At 42.1% G+C, this 22,542-nt stretch overlaps 1 protein-coding gene across 3 annotated transcripts; it reads right to left on the reverse strand.

Moving 5' to 3' along the window:
- Positions 1–970: 970 nt before the first annotated feature.
- On the reverse strand, positions 971–20,474 carry LOC138841099 (zona pellucida sperm-binding protein 3 receptor-like). Of its 3 annotated transcripts, none has more exons than XM_070041609.1 (11): positions 20,417–20,474; positions 17,612–17,854; positions 15,463–15,642; positions 14,177–14,276; positions 10,804–10,889; positions 10,461–10,655; positions 8,423–8,605; positions 6,760–6,957; positions 4,771–4,962; positions 1,886–2,061; positions 971–1,359 (listed from the first exon to the last, which is right to left on the reverse strand). In XM_070041609.1, the coding sequence occupies exons 2-11, from the start codon at positions 17,796–17,798 to the stop codon at positions 1,111–1,113; spliced, it is 1,746 nt and encodes a 581-aa protein (XP_069897710.1). In that variant the 5' UTR covers positions 17,799–17,854; positions 20,417–20,474; the 3' UTR covers positions 971–1,110. The 3 variants fall into 3 exon arrangements, with proteins under 3 accessions (XP_069897710.1, XP_069897708.1, XP_069897709.1); XM_070041607.1 differs by having other exon boundaries at positions 4,762–4,962; XM_070041608.1 differs by having other exon boundaries at positions 4,762–4,962; positions 20,375–20,460.
- Positions 20,475–22,542: the final 2,068 nt, after the last annotated feature.

Raw genomic sequence — 22,542 nt, forward strand, 5'->3', positions numbered from 1 at the left:
TCAGCTCTTCAGCTCAAGGCTAGCGCTCTACCACTAGAGCCACAGCACCACTTCCGGCTTTTTTTTTGCTTATGTGGTGCTGAGGAATCGAACCCAGGGCCTCATGCATGCAAGGCAAGCACTCTACTCCTGAGCCACCTTCCCAGATCCTGTTTGTGGGACTTTTATCTCTAAGAAAAAAACAGGCAGTGGAGGCTGTGGCTCAAGTGCTAGAGCTGTAGCCTTGAGCACAAAGGACAGAGCTCAGGTCTTGAGTTCAAGCCCCAGAAATGGTACCCCCCCCCAAAAAAGTGAGGCCATTGAAGGAAGGGATTGAGTGGAGAAGGGGGTGTAAGCATTATGCCCACCTTTGGTCTTCAGCTCCACCCAGACCTGAGCTCCTTGCAGCAGTGGAGTTCCCTCCATACAGCTGGCCCCTCCCTCTCTCCACCCAGACCCACCTGAACACCCATCTACCTCACTTCCTACTCCCCAGAACCCTCCTGCTACCTAGACAGTGGAGGCTGCCATGTGTTCTCTCTCTCTGGGGCAAACAGGGCTCCTCTAATAAACCTTGTAGTCATCTTTCTCCTGTGCCTGCTGCCTCTGCGTGGTCCCCAGGGATGGATGGGATGGATCCTTTCGGGGGGACATGCAGGGGGCTCTCAAAGACCTGAGCAATGAACAATGTTCTTGCTCTGAAGAATGTGTACTTTGACGTTCCAATGAAGTGTTGGTTCTCTTCTGTAGGCCCAGAGCAGGCATGTTCTAGATGTGGAAGCAGTAAGTGATCCCATTCAGGCAAAAATAGAGATATAAATACAACTTGAATTTTCCAGCTTTTATTTTTTTTTCTGAGATAAAAAAAAGAAGGGGAAGGGTGAAGTTAAAGACAGACATTTTAGGCAATGGATATGTGCACTGAGTGCGAGTTACGGCTATGTCACCTACTGGCAAGGATAACAACACAAACAAACATATCTGACACATTATTATTTATTTAACCAACACAGAATCAAATGAAAGTAGACATTTGAACCATAATGGCTAGGTAACCAGCCGCTACTCATCTTCAACAACTAACCACATGAGGTTCTTCTGGCCAAGAAACTCCTCAACCTGAGATGGTACTTAGTAATGTGTGAAGTTGCTGAGTGAGGATTCTACATATTTATTTAAAGGGACAAGTAGGCCCTTGAGGTCCTTAGGTTTAGGAAATGGCTGGTAGCTCTTTGTCCACTTATCTTTCTGCGCTTGCAATTGTTCAATCTCCAGAAGTAGTTTATACGCCTGTAGGGCCTTTATCACATCTTCTGATTGAGGGAGACACTGTAACAACTTGCTTCCAGCAAGTACTTGTTCACAGCCAGCAAGCACCACCTGAAGGTGATTGAAAGAAATGGCTAGGGGAGGGTGGGATCTGAAGGGGAAAACTAAGGAAAGCTCACTGAAGAGACTGCATTTTAGCAGGTGTGTTCCTAAGCAGAGGAGCCCACATCTGCTCTTGAAGAGCAATGGAGGGTGGGGTGGGAGGAGTCACAGTGGAGGTAGGAAAAAAATACTGAACTTCCCCGGGAACCCATAGAATATCTCCATCAGGACAGCTGAGTAGGTTCTGGGGGCCAACTAGAAATGGAATAAATACATAGCCTTTCTGGTAGAAGATGTACAGAGGGGGGTCTCTACGTCCATGTCTAGGAGACCCCTGCAGTTTGGACTCCAACCATAGAGCAGAAAACCTTTCCAGGCTTGCTACAGTGTTGGGAAGCCAAAAATTGCCAAGTTTGGCAAATGACTTAAGCATCTTAACAAGAGTCGGATGTCACAGCTGTTGGCTAGGGCAGAGCTAAGGAGGAGTTCACCATATGAGAAGGAAGTCAGAACTTCCATGCATTGTGCCACGTACCTTCACACACTTGGGTACCACTGGATACCAAATACTTTTCTCTGAGCACATGATATTGTAAGGACCGACCACTTTATAACCAGCATCACAATAGATGGTGACATTTTCCAGTTCAAAATAGTGGTCCTTTGTCACGGACAGCTTTCCATTTTCTATCACTGGTTTTGGACACAAGGCTAGAATGGAAACATATTTTGAACATTCTATGATTTCCAGAAAAAGGCATCCAAATAAACATTGGATGAGAAAAGTTACATTAAAAGTACAGTACATTAAACTCTGTTCCTATTTATGCTCAGACCTTACAAATTGTTCTAAGCTCCATTTCTGGCTTTCTTCTTTTTTAGGTATAATCTGAACAGTCACATCTAGGGAGAAGGTACTGCATGTTTCTATTTGCTGATTTTTTTTTAATTTCTTTTTTGGTCAATCCTGGGGCTTGAACTCTGGGCCTGGGTGCTATCCCTCAGCTCTTCAGCTCAAGGCGAGAGCTCTACCACGTGAGCTACAGCACCACTTCTATTTGCTGAATTTTTATTAGCCTTATCTAATCTAATTTCTCATTGTAATTCTTTGAATTAGATACTGGTACTATCAACATTTTAGCAGCAACAAAACTGAAAAGGTTAGGGAATTTGCATCTGGTAGAAATTAGGCTGTCGACTGATGTCCGTAGTTTGCATTTCCCATGAGGATGGGATCCTTAGGATCTTCCTGGGCCCAATGTAAACAGTTGTATTTGTTAGGAAAAGATGAAGGGAGCAGCCCCAATAAAGACCTTTTCTTGATCCATCTTGTTTCTATATAGACCACAAAGGAGAATCAACTGAGTGTGAAAAATTGGAAATAGTTGCCCGGCACTTGTGGCTCACTTCTGTAATCCTAGCAATTAAGGAGACTGAGATCTGAGGGAGCTCTGTTCTGTCTTGCCAGTTCACTCTTGCCTACTTGTCTTCTGCCATGTTCTAATGCAGTCTAGGAGAACCCACCAGATATAAGCCCTTGGTATTCTTCTTAGATTTTCAAGCTTCAAGAACCATAAGCTAAGTAAACTTCTTTTTTTTAATTTTTAATAAATTAGTCTGTGACACTGAGTCTGTGACTCATGGAAAGTGAATTAAGATACTTTTTCTTTTCTTTTTTTGCCGGCCGTGGGGCTTGAACTCTGGGTCTGGGCACTGTCCCTCAGCTCTTCAGCTCATGGCTAGCACTCTACCACTTGAGCCACAGCGCCACTTCTGGCTTTTTCTGCTTATGTGGTGCTGAGGAATTGAACCCAGGGCCTCATGCATGCAAGGCAAGCACTCTACCACTGAGCCACCCTCCCATCCCAACACATCTTTTTTCTGAAGCTACTAATGAATGTGTTGAAGGAATAGGGAATAGACACAAGACCTTAAGAAATCTCATTAGACAAGAGTAATCACCAGAGTCAGCCTATCTAGCAAGAAACCTAAGCCTACTAAAGTGCTGAGGGAAGGTAAGAGAATTCTGAAACAGGTGATAGTGAGTAGAAATGACATATCAATGACAGACTTAACATGGTATATATGCATGTGTGACTATTACAATTAAACCCCCTTGTAAAATTAATATAATATGCTGAAATAAAACATTTATTTATACAAATATATTCAAACATTTGTCTATATTTACTTGCTAAAATATGATAAAAATTATAACCTTAACAGCAGGGGTAGTTTATTCCACTCAACTCCTGTACATTATCTTTAAGAGACTGGGGCCAGTCACTAGTTGAAATCACCAGCAGCAGGGCAATTAACACGAGGCTGTGAGCAGCTCTGAGCGATGCACCGGAAACTTCTGTACCCACATCGCAGCACCTCGGGCTGCTTCTGAGAACAGTCTCAGAAGGAGTACACAATTTTGTTCTGATTTGCACTGATTGTGTTCTACAGAAGCATTCACTGTAAATCTCAATTGTTTTCCCCATCCTCCCCTATCCTCCACTGGATAGACCAGTGGAGACGTGTGTGAAGCTATTATCCTAAAGAGAGGGAATTCAGGAAGGCATTTCTTATAGTCTCAGGGAATCAAGGCCTTGAGGTTTATCGTGGTGACCTTTGCTCCTCTTCCTACTTTCTCTGGGTCAATCTCTGGCTGTGTCCCTTCCTCCACATAATCCTGTCTTCTATGAAGACCTCCAAAATTAGTTCCTAGCCTTTGAGTCATTTTTCTCACACTTGAGTCATTTTTCTCAAGCTTTGCTGTAAAGAATTGTTTATATTGAAGATACTACCCAATGGTGACATTTCAGTGTCTTACCCCTATCAGAGACAGATATTTACTGCCCTAGATTTTCCTTCTTCTAAGTTTAGCATGGTAACAGAGACATAGTTCTTCAGGTCTGAGTTAAAGCAAGGAAATAAAAAGGCTGATGTCAGTCACTGGACTCTAAGGCCCCCAATTCCTACCAAAGTCACTACTTCCTCTTAAGATCTTCCAATGTTACGCAGGCTGGACTCTAAGGCCCCCAATTCCTACCAAAGTCACTACTTCCTCTTAAGATCTTCCAATGTTACGCAGTCCTATGAATTAAGTCTTAGAGGGTAGCCATTATGCTTACCGACAATTCATGCAAGAAAAATGACATAATGAATCTTGGAGGGATTTCATCAACGCCACTGTCTTCCATCACAAGAAACTCATAAATACTCATCTCATGTCATTTCTTCTGAGGCTGCCTCTCATAATGTTGCTGTCATGTATCTGTGATCTTCTTTGCGTAATACTTCTTAGAAGAATAATCACACACTCACCAAGTCTTAAGAAGTTTACCATTTTGCGGAACTGTAGGGGATGATGATTTAGGGGCACCTGGGAAATCACAAGAAGCAGTTCCCCGGTATTCTTACCTGACTTACATGATGGTGTTTTAGGTGCCCATTTGCCATCTGCTTGGCATGAACTCCTTCCATCAATTGAAACAGGGAGGTAGCCTTTATCACACATGTAGAAAATATAGTCGCCGTAGGTGTAGAAACATACGTGGGTCAAGTCTCTCCTCTCACTTATGATTCTGATGTTCTCCAGATTTGGCTTCGGGCAACATACCTCTGATAGAGAAAAAGTGGAATGTAGATTTTATGAAATTATCAGGAAAGCACATCTTTTTATTGAAACCCTTACCCTCCCTTTGAAAAATGTTAGTGGTTAAACTCACAAAACTCATTGATCAAGATGCATTGTACTTATAAACTAGTATGTTGAATCGTAACTTCTTTATACAACTACTTAAAGGTAACTTTAAAAAAATTATCAAGAATTTCTGGAAGGATGCCCACAATCAAATCCAGATTACAGTGACTGAAATAAATATTTAATCCTTTAATGTGCAGACATTGAGATATACTAATAAAGATCTTTCAGGGAACTTTCATTAATAGATTCAATAAGGCACCAGAAATAGACCATACAGTCGTAGATCTATGTAATATCTCAGAGAATTAAAACCACTGTTCTAAAGAAATTCAATAAACTTCAAGAAAACACAGAAAAACAGTTGAGGAATTTGTTAGCTTTTTCTTTAGTCAAAGAATAGCTAAGTTGGGCTGGGAAGGTGGCTCAGTGGTAGAGCGCTTGCCTTGCATGCCTGAGGCCGTGGGTTCGATTCCTCAGCACCACATAAGCAAAAAGAAAAAAGCCGGAAGTGGCACTGTGGCTCAAGTGGTAGAGTGCTAGCCTTGAGCTGAAGAGCTGAGAGACAAGCGCCCAGGCCCAGAGTTCAGGCCCCACGACCGGACCCAAAAAAAAAAAAAGAAAAAAAAAGAATAGCTAAGTGCTGGTGGCTTATGCCTATAATCCTAGCTACTCAGGAGGCTGAGATCTGAGGATCTTGGTTCAAAAGCCAGCACAGGCAGGAAAGTCTGTGAGACTCTTACTTCCAATTGAACAACAAAAAAGCTGAAAGTAGAGTGGTGGATCAAGTGGTAGAGCACTAGCCTTGAGCAACAAACCTCAGGGACAGTGCCCAGGCTCTGAATTCAAGCCACAGGACTGGCATGTGTGTACACATGTGTGTGCGCGCATACACACACATACCAAAGAGTAATCCTGAAGCTGGTAAGTACAGTAAACAAAATAAAAAATGCTCTGGAAGATAGCAGTATCAGCATAAATCAGACAGCAAAAAAATCAGTAAGACAGGGACAAAAATCAATGAGATTAAAGATTTTCAGAGGATTGGGAAAATGGAATAGTAGTGGATACTAGCATCTTTAGAGATAGAAAAAGAACAGTGGAGAGAGGTCAAAAAGGCCCCATCTCAACCAGTAAAAAACCAGGCACTGTAGGGTTGCCTGTCATATCAGCTACATAGGAAGCATAAATGCGGTAGACTGAGGTCCAGGCCAGCTCTGGCAAAAGAACAACCTTATTTGGAAAATAATAAAAGCACAAAAGATAAAAAGTATGGCAATGAAAAGAGGCATTTATAGCAATAAAATGTTAAACTAACCAGCAGTAAAATATACCATTTAGAATTTATGTACATTTGATCTGTCATTTCAAAATAAAAAATTGTTTTAACAATGGAGTGGGTAACAATGTTCAAGAGGAAGTGTACTCATTACCTCACTCATGTAACTGTAACCCTCTGTATAGTATCTTTACAATAAAAAAAATAAAAAATAAAAATTGTTTTAAAAATGAACGAAATCAACAGTTGAATACATTTTGAAACCAAACCTATAAAACATGCATATTTTCAACCACACACTAATTATGTACCCAAAAGTAATGACTATATTCTATGCAACGGAGCAGGTCCCAGGAAATTTCAAAGATTGTACTCCACATGGTCAATAGAAAAGAAGCAGAGCACATTCAGGAAAAGACATTTTGAGTCCACTTACTCTCACATCCTCTGGAAGGTGTCCATGTCAAATTTTCCTGACAGATCACAGTCTGAGGCTCTTTTGAAACTGATCGGTAGCCAGGTTTGCACTGATATTTCAACTGTGTCCCGACTCCAAAGATGGTCACATTTTTTGTGGGAAAGATGTGGCTTTCCCAGGAAGCAAAAGGAATGTCTGGTAAGTTAGTACAACCATCTAGTCATGAGGAAGAAAGAATAAAGATGAATGAAAATGGTTTCTAGGATTGCCGAAGACACCCACAAGACTGACCCCTCCCCCAAAGAAGATAGTAGCTTTATTCAACGAACAACTGGAAGTAAGGATAATGAAATCAGGAAGATCAGGCAGCATCACTTCTCAATAGCTACTGTGGCTCTGAGAGGTTGTGTGGGAGGGGTCACTGTGCTTCTGAGAGGCATGGTGTAGGAAGGAGATAGTGCTAGGTGTTGGTCCAGCCACCGGAAAGTGCAATTCTCCTTCCACCTTCCTGCACTTCAGAATGGTCTTCTTCAGAAGGAAGTATTAGGATGACTGGAGATGCATAGCAATCACTGGCTCCAAGATAAGATTCACTCAATGGTCTCTCTGCCTAAGGAGGAACTAATTTAAGAGGTATTTCCCTTGATATTAGGACACTGTCCCCTGGAAATCCAGGATGTCATGTCAAGAACTTTGAAGGTGGGTCTAAGTCTGGTATGTTTGCCATTCAAGCATTTACTAATGGTCAATGTCAAATGAAAAGGAGAAACTGATCTGTCAAGTTCAATATTTCTTGAGTTCCATCTCTACATGGTTTGAATGACACCTGTGTTCTTGTGATAGCCGAAAGGGACAGACAAATCACAATTCAGTGATGGAGTCTGTCACCACTGATTCAGTATGTGAATGGACTAGTTTCTTAACAACTCAGTTTGACCATATTTGCAATGGGATATAAACCATAACTATCTTTAGGACTGATGTGAATATTAAATGGGTTAATTAACACATCATATTTAGACTGGTGTTTGGTATGAAAAAGTGTTCAATGAGTATAACTATTAGAAATAGGCATTACTAATATTTTTGAGTTATGTATACGTGTATGTGTATATACCACTCAAAACAGTATTATGATATGTTATATAAACACTACTCAAATATCTAGATCATATATATGTACATATACATATATACATATATATGCATACATATACATGAACATATATATCAGTGATATAGAATTCAAAAAACACATTATATATATACATATGTATATATCACATATGCATAGCATATGCAAATACAACATATCACAAAGTATATATGAACTCTCCTTCAAGAGGAATTTCACCTTCCATCTTTCAAGACATATCTATAATTTATTGATAAATAAAATTTATGTTTATTATTACTTACCGGAGAAGTTTTGGAATGATTATATAATCTACTCTATTATCAAAATCCTTAGAGTGACAACTGTAATGCGTATGGAATATTTCCAGGATGCTAAGAGATTGCTATCAAGATCTTCCTTCTAACAAGACAACTATGGAAAAGCATAGCCTTAGCACATGAGTATTGGGATGAAAGGATGCTTGTGCTTGTAAAGCATCCCACATCTGTATTCCACATAACTTCATATGGCACATCTAGCCACCTCTACATTGTCTGTACTTACTGGGTTGGCAGGTGGGAACAGAAGGGTACCACTGGTTATTGACTTCACAACGGATCGAACTGCTGCCTCTGAGAACATAGCCATTCATGCAGCTAATCACAATGGTGTCTTTGTAAACATAGAAGGCTTTGAATCCAGATGCTAAAATTGCTTTCGGAATCTGGGGCTTCTGACAAATGATTTCTAAAAGGGAACAAGAAAAATGTCTAAGTTATAAAGGAGAAATAGCAATAAACATGTGACTACAACTTCAGAGGCTGACACAGGAAGATGGTGAGTTACAAAGCCAACCTGGGTCGCAGAATGAGACCCTACCTCAAATGAACACAGAGGGGGTGGAAAGGAGAGAGAGAGAGAGAGAGAGAGAGAGAGAGAGAGAGAGAGAGAGAGAGAGAGAGAGAGAGAGAGAGAGAGAGAGAGAGAGAGAGATGTGACTGCAAATGTTGGCATGCCTCAAAAGAAGACGTGATACAGGTAGGTACAATAAACACATAAGAAAGCTTTATGTGTTTTTTCAGCACCCAGGAAACTGAACTGGGCATCTGTCTTGTCCCACACTTCAGATTGCTGCTCCTTTTATGCCTTCTCTTCACTTTCATTTTGATTCCTGGGTATGACATGCTACAGCCTTCATTACCTGGCCTGTGCCACCCTTTCCAGCCACAGCTCCTGCTGTATGCCCTGGTGCCGTCCTGACTCCAGACATGTTGAACTCCATTCACGATTAAGATCATCTTACCCCAGCATTGGATGTATCCTGTGCTGACTAAGATCAGGAAATGGAGTGTATTTTGAAGGCACTTTCATAGTGGGAATGAAGAATGCGTTAGACCAGCAAGCTGAACCGCTGGACAAACATTGCGTCTGCCTTCCCGCTTCTGCCTCCGGGGAAGGTTGTGTGAGACAATGGTTAACGTTGTTACTGTCTACAACGTGTCCATTCCTTCTGGAATAAACAGACTCTAGGCACAAGTAAGAGACTAATTCTGGTCAAAATGACAAGTGTGACTTCCAGTTCAAGAATTGAAGAGCCGAGGTTGTCTGGGCTCTTGTTTGCTTCTCTTGCTGAGCAGTCTAAGGATGTTATAACAGGGGGGTGTTGGAAAAATCTAAACAATCCTGACTATTGTATGTGCACAAGAATTACTCTAAAAACTTTCCTAGCCTAAGAGCACATGAAAAAGAATTTGAAAAATCTTCCCATAGAAGAGCCAGTGGTTGGGGCTGGGAAGGTGGCTCAATGGTAGAGTGTTTGCCTTGCATGCCTGCGACCCTGGGTTCGATTCCTCAGCACCACATAAGCAAAAAGAAAAAAAAGCCGGAAGTAGCACTGTGGCTCAAGTGGTAGAGTGCTAGCCTTGAGCTGAAGAGCTGAGGGACAGCACCCAGGCCCAGAGTTCAGGCCCCACGACCAGACCCAAAAAAAACAAAAAACAAAAAACAAAAAAAAGAAGAGCCAGTGGTTGGGGCTGGGAAAGTGGCTCAGTGGTAGAGTGCTTGCCTTGAATGCATGAAGCCCTGGGTTTGATTCCTCAGTACTACATAAGCAGAAAAAACTGGAAGTGGCACAGTGGCTCAAGTGGTAGAGTGCTAGTCTTGAGCTGAAGAGCTGAGGGGCAGTGCCCAGGTCCAGAGTTCAGGCCCCAAGACCAACCAAAAAGAAGAGCCAGTGGCTCATGCCTGTAATTCTAGCCATTCAGGAGGCTAAGATCTGAGAATCGAGGTTTGAAGCCAGCCTGGGCAGAAAAGTTTCTGTGAGACTCATCTCCAGTTAATCACCTGAACACCAGAAGTGGTGCTGTAGCTCAAAGTAGTAGAGCTCTAGCCTTGAGCAAAAACAGCTCAGGGACAGTGCCCAGGCCCTGAATTGAAACCCCACAGCCAACCAAGAAAATCCCCCCAAACCAAAAAAATCACAGATTTCATTATGGTTCCATATCCCAACATAGCTAATGTTGTCCTGATTAAAAGATTAAAATTAGCTAGGAAAACACACACAACAACTTTCATTGGATTAGTTTGTCTTTCTGTGACTTACTTTTACAGGTAGGAGGGCCCGGGCTCCAAACACCTATTGTTTTATTCACCACAGAGCAGAAAATGGAGGCGTTGCCTACGAGTGAGAAGTTGGGGTCACAGCCGTAGGTAACTAAGGAGCCAACAGTGAAGATTTCTTCATTTCCACCACTGTGCTTCCCATTGCTGATGACCGGTGGAGAATCACACTTGACACCTGAGAGGTGTGGATGGGGAGAAAGGAACAGTCAAAGAGACCATCACTGTACATCTCAAATTCAACATTCAGATGGAGGATGCACAAGAGTCACATAATCTAACACGGTTTAGGAATGTAACCATTGTGAGAAATAAATTTTACTTACTTACACATTCTGGGAGAGGATTACTCCAGTTAACTCCTCTTCCCTCGATATGACACTGACTAGTTGGCTCACCAACTAGTTGATATCTGGAAAGATGGGTAAAAGATGTCAGTGACATTTATCTTCCTCTGAGGAGCAATTGCCTGTGATGTTTTGGAGGTTTGTTGTTGTTGTTTGTTTTTCTTCATTTGTGTTGGTGGTGGTGGTAGTAGTGGTGGTGGTGGTGGTGGTGGTGGTGGTGGTGGTGGTGGTGTGTGTGTGTGTGTGTGTGTGTGTGTGTGTGTGTGTATGTGTGTAAAAGCAAGACTTACTTGAAAAATTCCAAAAGCAAGCCGGGGTCCAGTGGCTCATGCCTGTAATCTAGCTACCTAGGAGGCTGAGATCTGAGGTTTGAAGTTTAAAGCCAGCCAAAGCAGGAAAATCCGGGAGACTCTTACCTCCAATTAACCGCCAGAAAACCAGAAGTGGTGCTGTGGCTCAAATGGTAGAGCACTCGTCTTGAGCTGAAGAGCTCAGGGGCAGTACCCAGGCCCAGAGTTCAAGCCCCATGACCGACCAAAAAAATTCCAGGGGCTGGGAAGGTGGCTCAGTGGTAGAGTGTTTGCCTTGCATGCATGAGGCTCTGGGTTCGATTCCTCAGCACCACATAAGGAGAGAAAGCTGGAAGTGGCGCTTTGGCTCAAGTAGTAGAGCGCTAGCCTTGAGCTGAATTGCTGAGGGACAGTGCCCAGGCCCAGAGTTCAGGCCCCACGACTGACAAAAAAAAAAAAAAAAATTCCAAAAGCAAAAAGGATTAGAAGCATGGCTCGAGTGGTAGAGTCCCTGCCCCACAAGCAAAAGGCCCTGAGCTCAAATCCCAGTACCACAAAGGAAAAAGAAAAAGATAAACCGTATCAAAACTAAAATGTTCCTTTTCTCCAGTCCAACAACCTGATTTCTGGACATTTATCATTTTAGAGATAGGGACCTTTTTTTTCTGCTAAGGTGCACTTGGATATTTATAACATCATCTGCAGGCCATACATATTGGCTGCCCTTCCTGTGAACAGCATACATGTCTGTGCTATCATGTACCCATGATTTCTAAGGGCCCCAAATAGCAAAGCACATATGAAATACACAGAATGAGACATGAAACACCAATGTGTCTACATGTGAGAACCACTAAATAAATTTATGATAAGTTATATTGTAGTCATTAGAAAACTTGTTTGGATCTGGGAAATTCCCCAAAGGTTCATGGTGACGTGGAGAGATCAGGTCTGGGACACCATTTTGGCCACATGGTGAATGGTAGGGTCTGGCATCTTGTCTTCATGGTGGGGAGGTGATGACCCTCCCCACCCCCCTCGCCCCCCAGGTGATAGGCATACCCAAATCCCTGGAGGCAGGGGCAGGCACTTGGCTGATGGGTTGCTGGACCTGTCAGTCCAGTGCCTGGGACTGGGAATTTCCTGAGACCCTGCCCCCTGCCCTGACTCTATTTAGGCCTAGACCAGCACAGGAGCCATTACTCCATGCCACCTGTCTCCGTGTTTGTGTCCTGTCTCCTGTCTTGTCTCCAGTCTCCATGGCATCCCAATTCAGTTCTCCACTGGAGCTGAATTGGTTTGTTAGTATTGTTTTTGTTCTTTCTTTCCTCTCTGGCCTGTTTCCTGTGTTAAGTGTATTTGTGGGCTGCAGGCTTTTACAACAATTGGCTGCCTGCAGACTTCCAGTGCTCTAATAAAGACGCCAAGATTCAATCCTTCAAAATGTGGCTTCTCTGAATTTGCGCCTTATAACAACGGGACTTGGTCCCAACATGGCGGCACTATTGGAAGGCTGTAGGAACTTTAGGACCTAGGTCTAGTTGGAGGAAGTAGCTCATTTAGGGACATGCCCTTAAAGGCATCCCTGTCACTTCCTCTTGCTCTTTTTGCTTTCAGGCTACCATGAGGTGAGAAGCTTTGTTCTACTGCATTTCCCCCCACCATAATGGATTCCCCCCACCATAATGGACTGCCTTACCACAGGCCCAAGGAGATGGAGGTTAAGCTGCCATGAATCGAATCTTCTAAAATCATGGGCAAAAAAATAAGGCTTTCTCCTTTTAAATTGTGGGATTCAGATTATTTTGTCACAGTAATAAAAAGCTAGCATAATACCCGTAGGAGCTCACTCTCTCTTTCTCACTCTTTCACACACACACACACACACACACACACACACACACACACACACGCGCGCACACACACGCACATGCACACACACACACACACATACAGAATGGCTAACTAGGTGCAGGAAAATCAAAGCTCTTCCATGTATATGTGTCTTACTTCAGGCTGTTCTAACAGAATGAGATAGAGTGTAGAACGTAACAGAAATCTCATTCTCACAGTGCTGCGGACTCGGAAGTTCAGGACTGAGTTGCCAGCATGGCTGAGTTCTGGTGAGGAATACCTGTGCCACCCCCCCCCCCCCCGCCCCCCAATCCTGGTGTCTGTCTTCTTATTGTGGTCTCAGGAGGTGGAAGAGAGATGGAAGGAAGCAAGCTTTCTCCTGTATCTCTTTTTTTTTTGCCAGTCCCTGGGGCCTGAACTCTAGGCCTGGGCGCTGTCCCTCAGCTCTTCAGCTCAAGGCGAGTGCTCTACCACTTGAGCCGCAGCACCACCAATTCCTGCCTTTTTTGCTTATGTGGTGCCAAGGAATCGAACCAAGGGCCTCATGCATGGGAGGCGAGCACTTTACTGCTGAGCCACCTTCCCAGCCCTCTATATCTCTTTTAAAGACACTGAACCAGGGTGGGAGGGGTGGGGGGGGGGCTGGGAAGGGATGTGAAGGGTAAACAAAGGAGGAGGCTGCAATGCTTGATAAGAAATGTACTTATTATCTTGCCCATGTAATTGTAACCCCTCTGTACAGTATGTTCACAATAAAAAAAAAAAAAAAGACACTGAACCATTTGTGAGATCTCCACCCCTCGTGATGGAGCTCCCTCCCCCAAAGACCATCCCATTGGGAATATAAAGTAAGCATGTGGAAGAATGCAAGGGCCATTTGTTCCATAATCCTATCACGAAAAGAAAAAACTAAAAGCAAGATGTCAGCCTATAGTCAGACGTCTTCCATGTAAAATTGTGGTTGAACTATTGCTCCTGGGTATGTTTATGTAAGTAAAATGCTACACAAGGTTATGTTTCTTTTTGTAAGCACTATCCCTCACTTCCTGTCAGGAGGTGGAGGGAAAGGGGAGGGAGGTAAGTGGGTGAAAGTAAGAATTTTTGAATACATGAATGTGTCGTCATTTTTATTCTTGGAACATATGAATGTATTCGCCCCTTATCAAAATCCCTTAAAAGGAGATTATTTCAGCTTGCCTTGTACTCACCCTTTTGAGCAACTGAACTGTATGGTTGATCCATAGGCAAGATTAGACTTCATTTCTATTTTCCCATTCATTAACTCCCCTGGGGGTTTGCACTGTTTCTCTGGGAGGGAAATGAAGTGATGAGCAGCGATCTCATTAGAAAATATCTAATATTTATGTCATTAGAAAGCCTGCTTAATTAACTTCTGCTTCCTGACAGATTCCCAGATTATTCTTAATGGTTACATTTTGCTTTGCTTTGTGTTGTTTTTTACACAAGGTCTCACTCCGGGCTGGCCTTTAAGTCATGATCCTCCTACCTCAGCCTCCCAGGCACTGGGATTACAGAACTGCACTACCACACCCAACTCAGTGCTTACTTCTTTCTGTCTCGTTAAATTTTTTTTTTTTTTTTTGGTCGGTCGTGGGGCTTGAACTCTGGGCCTGGGCGCTGTCCCTCAGCTCTTCAGCTCAAGGCGAGCGCTCTACCACTTGAGCTACAGCGCCACTTCCGGTTTTCTGGTGGTTTATTGGAGATAGGAGTCTCACGGTCTTTCCTGCCCGGGCTGGCTTTGAACCGCGATCCTCAGATCTCAGCCTCCTGAGTAGCTAGGATTACAGGCGTGAGCCACCAGCGCCCGGCTTTGTCTCGTTAAATTTTTATGATGGGGAAAAGCAAAGGTAAATATAGAACCCATTTTTTCTGACATATTTTAAGGAGAAAAAAATCTATGTTTTGTTTTGTTTATTTAATAAAATCACTGTGGTAATACAGGATGTGACATATTGACCAATTATACTCATAAGTGTATACTCTTTAAAATGTGCAACTGGTCACAGAGAGGCAGTAAAACAGGAAAATGGATGCTGTAAGCTAGATTGTGTAAGAAAAAAATATTTCATGGCTTTTTCCCAATTGATGTCTTCTAAATAGCATATATAGGCAGTGTTATTCTCTAAGACAACTTTGCTCAAAGATTTTCATCTGAATTAGAAATGTTATTTAGTTTTTCTGGGAACTTGCTGGAATAAGAGGTACAGGTAAGAATAAATGTAATCAGGTGTTAGTGGCTCATGCTAGTTACTCAAAAGGCTGAGTCCTGAGGATCATGGTTCAAAGCCAGCCTGGGTAGGAAGGTCCATGAGACTCTTATCTCCAATTAACCACCAGAAAAGTGGAAGTGGTACTATGGCTCAAAGTGGTAGAGTGCTAGCCTTGAGCAAAAGAGCTCAGGGACAGCACCCAGGCCCTGAGTTCAACCCCCCCCCTTCCACCAATAACAACAACAATAAATGTAGACACTTACTGACACAAAAGACAGGGTACATCCATTCACCATTGAAATTACAAGTAAGGTGACTTGAATTTATTTTCTTGTAGCCTAGGTTGCAGACGTATTTCAGAGCAGTTCCAGTTTTGAACCTTGTTAAATAAAACGGGTGGACTGGAGAAGCAAATGGCAATCTAGGAGGAGGATTACAGTCACCTGGACATCAAAATGACAAGGAACACCAACAGTTACATGTTGGGACAATGCCTCCCCATGAGTAGCAAGGTATTGACAGCAGGGCCATACTGCCCAGGGTTCAGTGACCACAGTGATTGCTTGCTTTCTGATTACTGATAACAATGATCATGAAAAGTTCATCAGTCCATCCCTGAATGAGTCACAAAAAGTTAAAAGTGGATGAATGCAATATCATTCTCTCAGATGTCCACAGCTGAGATTCAGAGGCCATGCTATGTAACACCACCTCTTGCTTATAATTAAGCAATATTCTTTAAATAACAATAGTATGTGTAAAACTAGCGTCCTCTACAAGTAGGAATGAGAAGAAGCCATTTGCTTTTTTTAAAGTCCATTCCACCCCCCTTTTTTTTTGGTGGGGGAGGCGATGGTCCTGGGCCTTGAACTCAGGGCCTGGACACTGTCCCTGAGCTTCTTTTGTTCAAGGCCACTTGAGCCACACCTCTGGCTTTTTTTTTTTTTTTTTTGAGATAAGAGTCTCGGGGTTTCCTGTTCGGTCTGTCTTCAAACTGCAATCCTCAGATCTTAGCCTCCAGAGTGGCTAGAATTACAGGTTTGAGCCACCTGCACCTGACTGTTTTCCTCCTTTTATATTAGCATAACTTCATTTTTTTTACTGTATTTTTTTGTCTTTTCTTTTTTGGTACTGGGGATCAAACCCAAGACGTTGCACTTGCTAGGCAAGTGCTTTGTCACTGAGTGATATCATAGCCCTTTTATTAGTATAATTTTATTATCTTAAAGTTTTAATCAAAGAGGTCCCAAATTCAACATGTCAGTTTACGAATACAATACAGCTATGTCATGATGTTCTTTAGGCATTTGGGTTTTGATTAGATTTCCTATATCAAACAAAAAATATTTTCAACATCCTCACAATGTAGAGGCTACCTTAAGCTCTTAAAAATAAAATTTTATTCATATTCTAGTTCTTACAAATGAGGGAAATCATACGACCTGCTTTTCTTTGGGCCTGGCTTACTTCACTTAATATAATTTTTTCCAAGTCTTTCCATTTCCTTATGGATGGAACAATGCTATTCTTTCTGATGGAAGCATAGAATTCCATTGTATATGTGTACCACATTTTCTTGATCCATTCATCTACTGAGGAGATCTCAACAACCCAAGTGCTTAGTGCAAAGGACTATGTATAATGAAGCATACTAACATGAACTACAACTTATGGAAACAAGACCCTGTATATAGTTCATGCTTTTTTCTCTATTGTTGTTTTTTTCTTTCTCTTAGTTTTTGGTACCTCGTGTTTTGCATATTAAACAATGTGGAGGGGAAAGGGAATCACAGAAATAGCAGAGCAATGGATGAACCACAGCAACATTGATACTCACTTGACACTATGCTGGATATGAACGTTACAACTTGGAGGAGGGAGAAGGAGGGGTAAATGGGAGATAAAGGTGGATGGGGTAACAATGATTAAAAACAAATGTACTTATTGCCTTACTTATGTAACTGGAACCCACTCCTCATCACCTTTTCAATAAAATAAAATAAAATTTAAAAACATCCGAAATAAAGGTTTCTTCTGCATTAAAATAAATACATAAAATCTTAATTCTATTTCTTTGGCAAGAATTAAAGTACTAAATTTCCTTCCACATGACCCAGTAGAATTATTACTGCCCACCCTGGGTTCTAAGCAATCCCAGGAGTAGTGGAATTTCTTCAGTCATGCTGGTAGGTAATATGTATTTATTCCAAGTCATGAATACTTATAGATTCCTACAATACTTATAGATTCTACAAGGGAAAAAGAAAGAGATGGCACTTTAAGGGTTTGGTATAGCAAATTTCTTTAAATTCCAGGCCATCCGTGGGAAAGGTGGATATTTATTAGCTGCTCCTTAAAGGCACATGCGTAACTAACTCATGTGGTGACAGGCCTTGTCTCCTCATTACTCACCAAGAATTGGAGTCATCAGAATAGCGACCAAGGTCATTTGGAATAGAGTTGAATCCATAGGTTTCCATAGCCTAGGGAACATCCAGGGTGCCATTTCTTCTTCCCTGTGGAAGGGGGGCTTCTTGGGGAGCACATGTGAACGTCTTGGGGAGGGCATGATCTGATGTGAGGTATGCCTCTTCAACATATTGCTGCTAACAGAACTCGATCAACAGTCACTGAACTCTTACCTGTCATAATAGCCTAAGGAAAGAAATCCATGGAAATTATCTTCCAAGAGATTACAACCAAGTGAGTAAGAAAAGATGGTATAGTCAAACATTTACATCAAATATCAGTGAAGAAAGGGCTGAGGGCAAGTCACAAGAGATGGAGTTCTTGCTCCAAGAATGAGGAGAAGCCACAAAATGATAACACAGAAAAGTTGTATTTACATTATCTATCTATCTATCTATCTATCTATCTATCTATCTATCTATCTATCTATCTATCTATCTATCTATCTATCTATCTATCTATCTATCTATCATCTACCCGGCTATATAAATGCATCTATCTACCATTTATCCATCTATATCTATGTATATATCTATCATCTACTATATGTATGTATTCGTCTACCTACCTACCTGCCTACCTACCTATCTTTATAAATTCACTTGTCAACTGTCAACAAAAACACCAATACATTGGGCCAATAGGTTTTCAAAGCATGGTTCAGTCACCCAAATAAATCAACTTATAAACACACAAATATTTTTAAAGGAAACATTACTTTTACTGTTACCCTTTTTTTTGGCTCTGATCACTCATTATCCAAAGACTTGTCCAGTCAGATCTCTGTAAAGCCCTTGTTTATGGGAAGATCTCTACATGTCCTGCTTCAGAAGCAGTCTTTATACAGGGGGCTAAGATCATGATTTGAAGTCAACCCAGGCAGACAAATCTTCAAGATTCTTACCCCCATTTAACCATCAAAAACCCAGTAGTAGAAGTATAGCTCAAGCAGTAGAACATCAACTATGACAAAAAGATGAACAAGGGGGGTAAGAGGGTGGGAGATGGGGAAGGGGAAACAAAGGAGGAGGCAAAAATGCTTGATAAGAAATGTATTCATTATCTTGCCCATGTAATTGTAACCCCTCTGTATGGTATTTTCACAATAAAAAAAAAAAAAGATCAGCAGGGCTCTAGGCCCTGAGTTCAAGCCCCAGTATTGGCAAAAAAGCAAACAAGAAAACAACAAAAAAAATCTCATCTTTTATTCTGAAATCTTAGATGGATTAAGAAGCTCTCTATTACCATCTATCCTTATTCATATGAACTTTCAGCCCAGGTCTACTCAAGTTGGCTCAGCCTATGCATCCCTCCATCCCAAGCCTGTCACTGCCCTCTTTCTATAGCATGTGGAGGAGAAAGCTCACATTAACCTCAGTCTATAGGAATGCTTAACTCATTTACTGAGCAAAAACTCATGTCAGATCCTTTTTTTCCTGATCCTGGGGTTTGAACTCAGGGCCTGTGCATTCTCCCTGAGCTTTTCTTGCTCAAGGCTAGTGCTCTACCACTTTGAGCTGCAGTGCCACTTCTGGCTTTTTGTAAGTAGTTTAGTGGAGATAAGAGTCTCACAGCCTTGGGGCTGGGGAGGTAGCTCAGTGGTAGAGTGCTTGCCTTGCATGTATGAGGCCCTGGGTTCGATTCCCCAGCACCACATAAGCAAAAAGAAAAAAGCCAGAAGTGGCACTGTGGCTCAAGTGGTAGAGTACTAGCCTTGAGCTAAAAGAGCTGAGGGACAGTGCCCAAGCCCAGAGTTCAGGCACCACGACCGGACCCCCCCCCCAAAAAAAAAAAAGAGTCTCACAGCCTTTCCTGCCCTGGCTGGCTTTGAATCTTGATCCTCCGATCTCAGCCTCCTAAGTAGCTAGGATTATTACAGGTGTGAGCCACTGGTGTGGGGCATAGCGTGTCAATTTCTCCTTACCCTTCTCCATATCATCTGCCCGCCTGTTCTTTCTACCCATTTTTTTTCTGGATACTTCTTCAATGCCCCTTTTGTCGTCCAGGCTGAGTTTTATATCCCAACTCCAATTTCATGTTTCTGTTATTATTCTTAGATTATAGTTAGTCTGATGCCTGTCCTTCTCTCTAGACCACAAGCTCTAAGATTGCATTATTGGTCTTTGCCTTGCACACTATTTTATCTTTGTGCCTGACACAGGGATGCCTAATGAATAATACCTGCTAAGTTTAAACACCAACACCTCCAGTAATACAATTTATTGCATAAAAATGTTTCCTATCTCTATCACCATATAATTTGTCAAGGCCAAATTTGTCCTTTTGGAAGATTGACGTGCCTTTGTAAAGCTGACACCAGTGAGTTTACTCTAGGCTGCAGATGCCCTGTTCATCTCTAATCTTGAGTATTTTATGTCAGCGCCCAGTCAATGAAGAGGCTGTAAATGGGGAGCAGGAGAAGGAATGAGATTGTTGCCTCCCTCCTCAACCTGTGTTTCCTTCACTCCCTACCAGCCCCCATTCCTCCCTAGAACCAGTGCCATAGCTAAGAAACCATCGCCTAAGCCAGCAAACCAAAGATTTGCTCCTGCATTATCTTCTCAAGCTGTTGTGGACTGGGCTCTTTTATTTAACTTTAAGGTCGTAAATCTAATTCTAATGTGTTAAGCAGCAGGGGCACCTGTCTAGGCCTGGAAAGTGAGAGAGCGAGAGAGAAGAGAGATGGAGAATGAAGCTTATTGGCACCTTTTCTTCTGACGTAGTCTGAGTGCGCAGTAAATCACTGACCTGAAGGTAGTTAAGGGAGAAATAGAAGACTCAATAATTTTGCCGAGGGTTTTTTTCTCTCAGAATCAAATACCTTTGATCTGACATTCCTAGCCCCTCCCTAGAACAGAACTCACCCTAATGTTCTTTCCTTTCAAGCACATGCTCTGCTCAGAATCCCGAGTTCCACCCCTGTGGTTGCCATTGGCTGGTGAGGACCAGGTGAGGGGGTCAGAGCGACTGATTCCTTGCCCCCCCCCCCCCCCCCCCCCCGCAAATGACTCATGGCAGAAACCAAGCTGAAACAAAGCCATGGTGCATGCTTGGTTGCTTCTTCCCCTGGGCTAGTCTTCAAATCAGATAGGATGCCCATGAAGCATTTGCTTTTCTCTTTTGTCTTCCCTTTCTCAGGAAGGGTAAGTGGAAGGTTCATTCTACTTGCCAGCCTCCAAAGAACACAGAACTGTCTTCTGCATCTCTGGATTCTACCAACTGCCAGTGGTGTGTGGTATAGCTAGGCCTAGAATGCTTGTGTCTCTATGGCGTATATGCACACAGTTTTCTTTCTGTCTTCTTTCCTTCTTTCTTTCTTTCTTTATTTCCTTCCTTCCTTTCTTCTTTCTTTCTTTCTTTCTTTCTTTCTTTCTTTCTTTCTTTCTTTCTTTCTTTCTTTCTTTCTTTCTCTCCTTTCCTTCTTCCATCCTCCATTTCTTCCATTCTTTTTTTCCTTCTTTCTTCCTATCTTTCCTTCCTTCTTTTCTTCCTATCTTTCCTTTCTTCCTTTCTTTCCTTCCTTCCCTTCCTCCCTTCCTTCCTGCCTCCTCCTTCCACTTCTTCCTTCCTTCCTTTACTTCCTTCCTCCCTCCCTTTCTTCCTTCCTTCTTTCTTGGTGTATACGGGCTTGTACTAGGGCTTGAACTCAGGGCTTCAAGCTCTTGCTTTTCTTTTTTCACTCGTTTGTTTTTTAGCATTTGAGCCACTACTCCATTTCTAGCTGTTTGCTGGTTAATTGGAGAAAAGAGTTTCTCCTGCATGTCTGTTCAGGCTAACTTCTTAATGCTTAGATCTCAGCCTCCTGAGTAGCTAGGATTCCAGGTTTGGCCACCAGTATACGGCCACACATTTTTCTTGTCATTATTCCCCAGAAATACTGTATAAAAATAACTTCCATAGTATTTATAGTGTTCAGCTATTACAAATAATCTAGAGTTGATATAAGATCTACAGGAAGGTCTATAGCAAATATAGTGCTATTTAATATGAGGGTTTTTCAGTAGCCATTGAAGACACTAAGGAAAAACTATGTTTATTGCACAAGAATGTAGAGATGGAAACTAGAAAAACTGGAATGAGATTCTATAGTCCTCACCTTTATTTTGAAAGGATGAGCACATTCAACATGTGGAAGAGGTGCAAGTATCATTTATAAAGAATTCATTGGTCAAATACTAATTTAAAAATAGCAAAAAGACATACTCAAATATTTAAATGTCTATAAAACCTAAGGCTTCATGTCCAAACTATGAAATATTCTTTACAAAATCATTCAGAACAGGACCCTTTTATCAACACAGAATGAGAACAAGTAAATCAAAAGAGAGGAAATCAAAGTGTTCATTTCTAGAAAACACTGCATTGTTTGGATTCCTTGGGTTTACTACCCAAGTTACCACAGTTACTCTGTGAGATCGAGGCTTACCTAGGGGGACTTTCAGGAGCACCACATACAATGGAGGTACAAGTTTTATTCTGTCTACAGACCCATGTGTGGCACCACCAACCCCACGGTAGGAGGATCTCAGTACAAGGTCAACCCCAGGCCAAAAAACAACAACAACAAAAACCCCACTAAGCTAAACTGAAAAACAAACAAACTGAAGACTCTACTTGAAGACAAGGAACTCAAGCAAGAAGGCCTGGATGTGTGGCTCAAGTGGTCGAGTGCCTGCCTTGCAAATGCTTGGCTCCTGAGCTCGAACCCCAGTACCATCCTCACCTTGAATGTGTCTTATTAGTTGTGACTTTTCATGGCAGAAACTCTCGCTTACCACTATCTTTCTCCCCCTTATTTATAAACCCTGGAAAGTTAGTTTTCATTTATTTCACTGGTCAATGAATGCTATGTAACAGTGTATTTTTCATTGTTG

Source organism: Dipodomys merriami, unplaced genomic scaffold (assembly GCF_024711535.1).
Source record: "Dipodomys merriami isolate MVZ:Mamm:240054 unplaced genomic scaffold, mDipMer1.0.p SCAF_31, whole genome shotgun sequence".
Lineage (NCBI taxonomy): Eukaryota > Metazoa > Chordata > Mammalia > Rodentia > Heteromyidae > Dipodomys > Dipodomys merriami.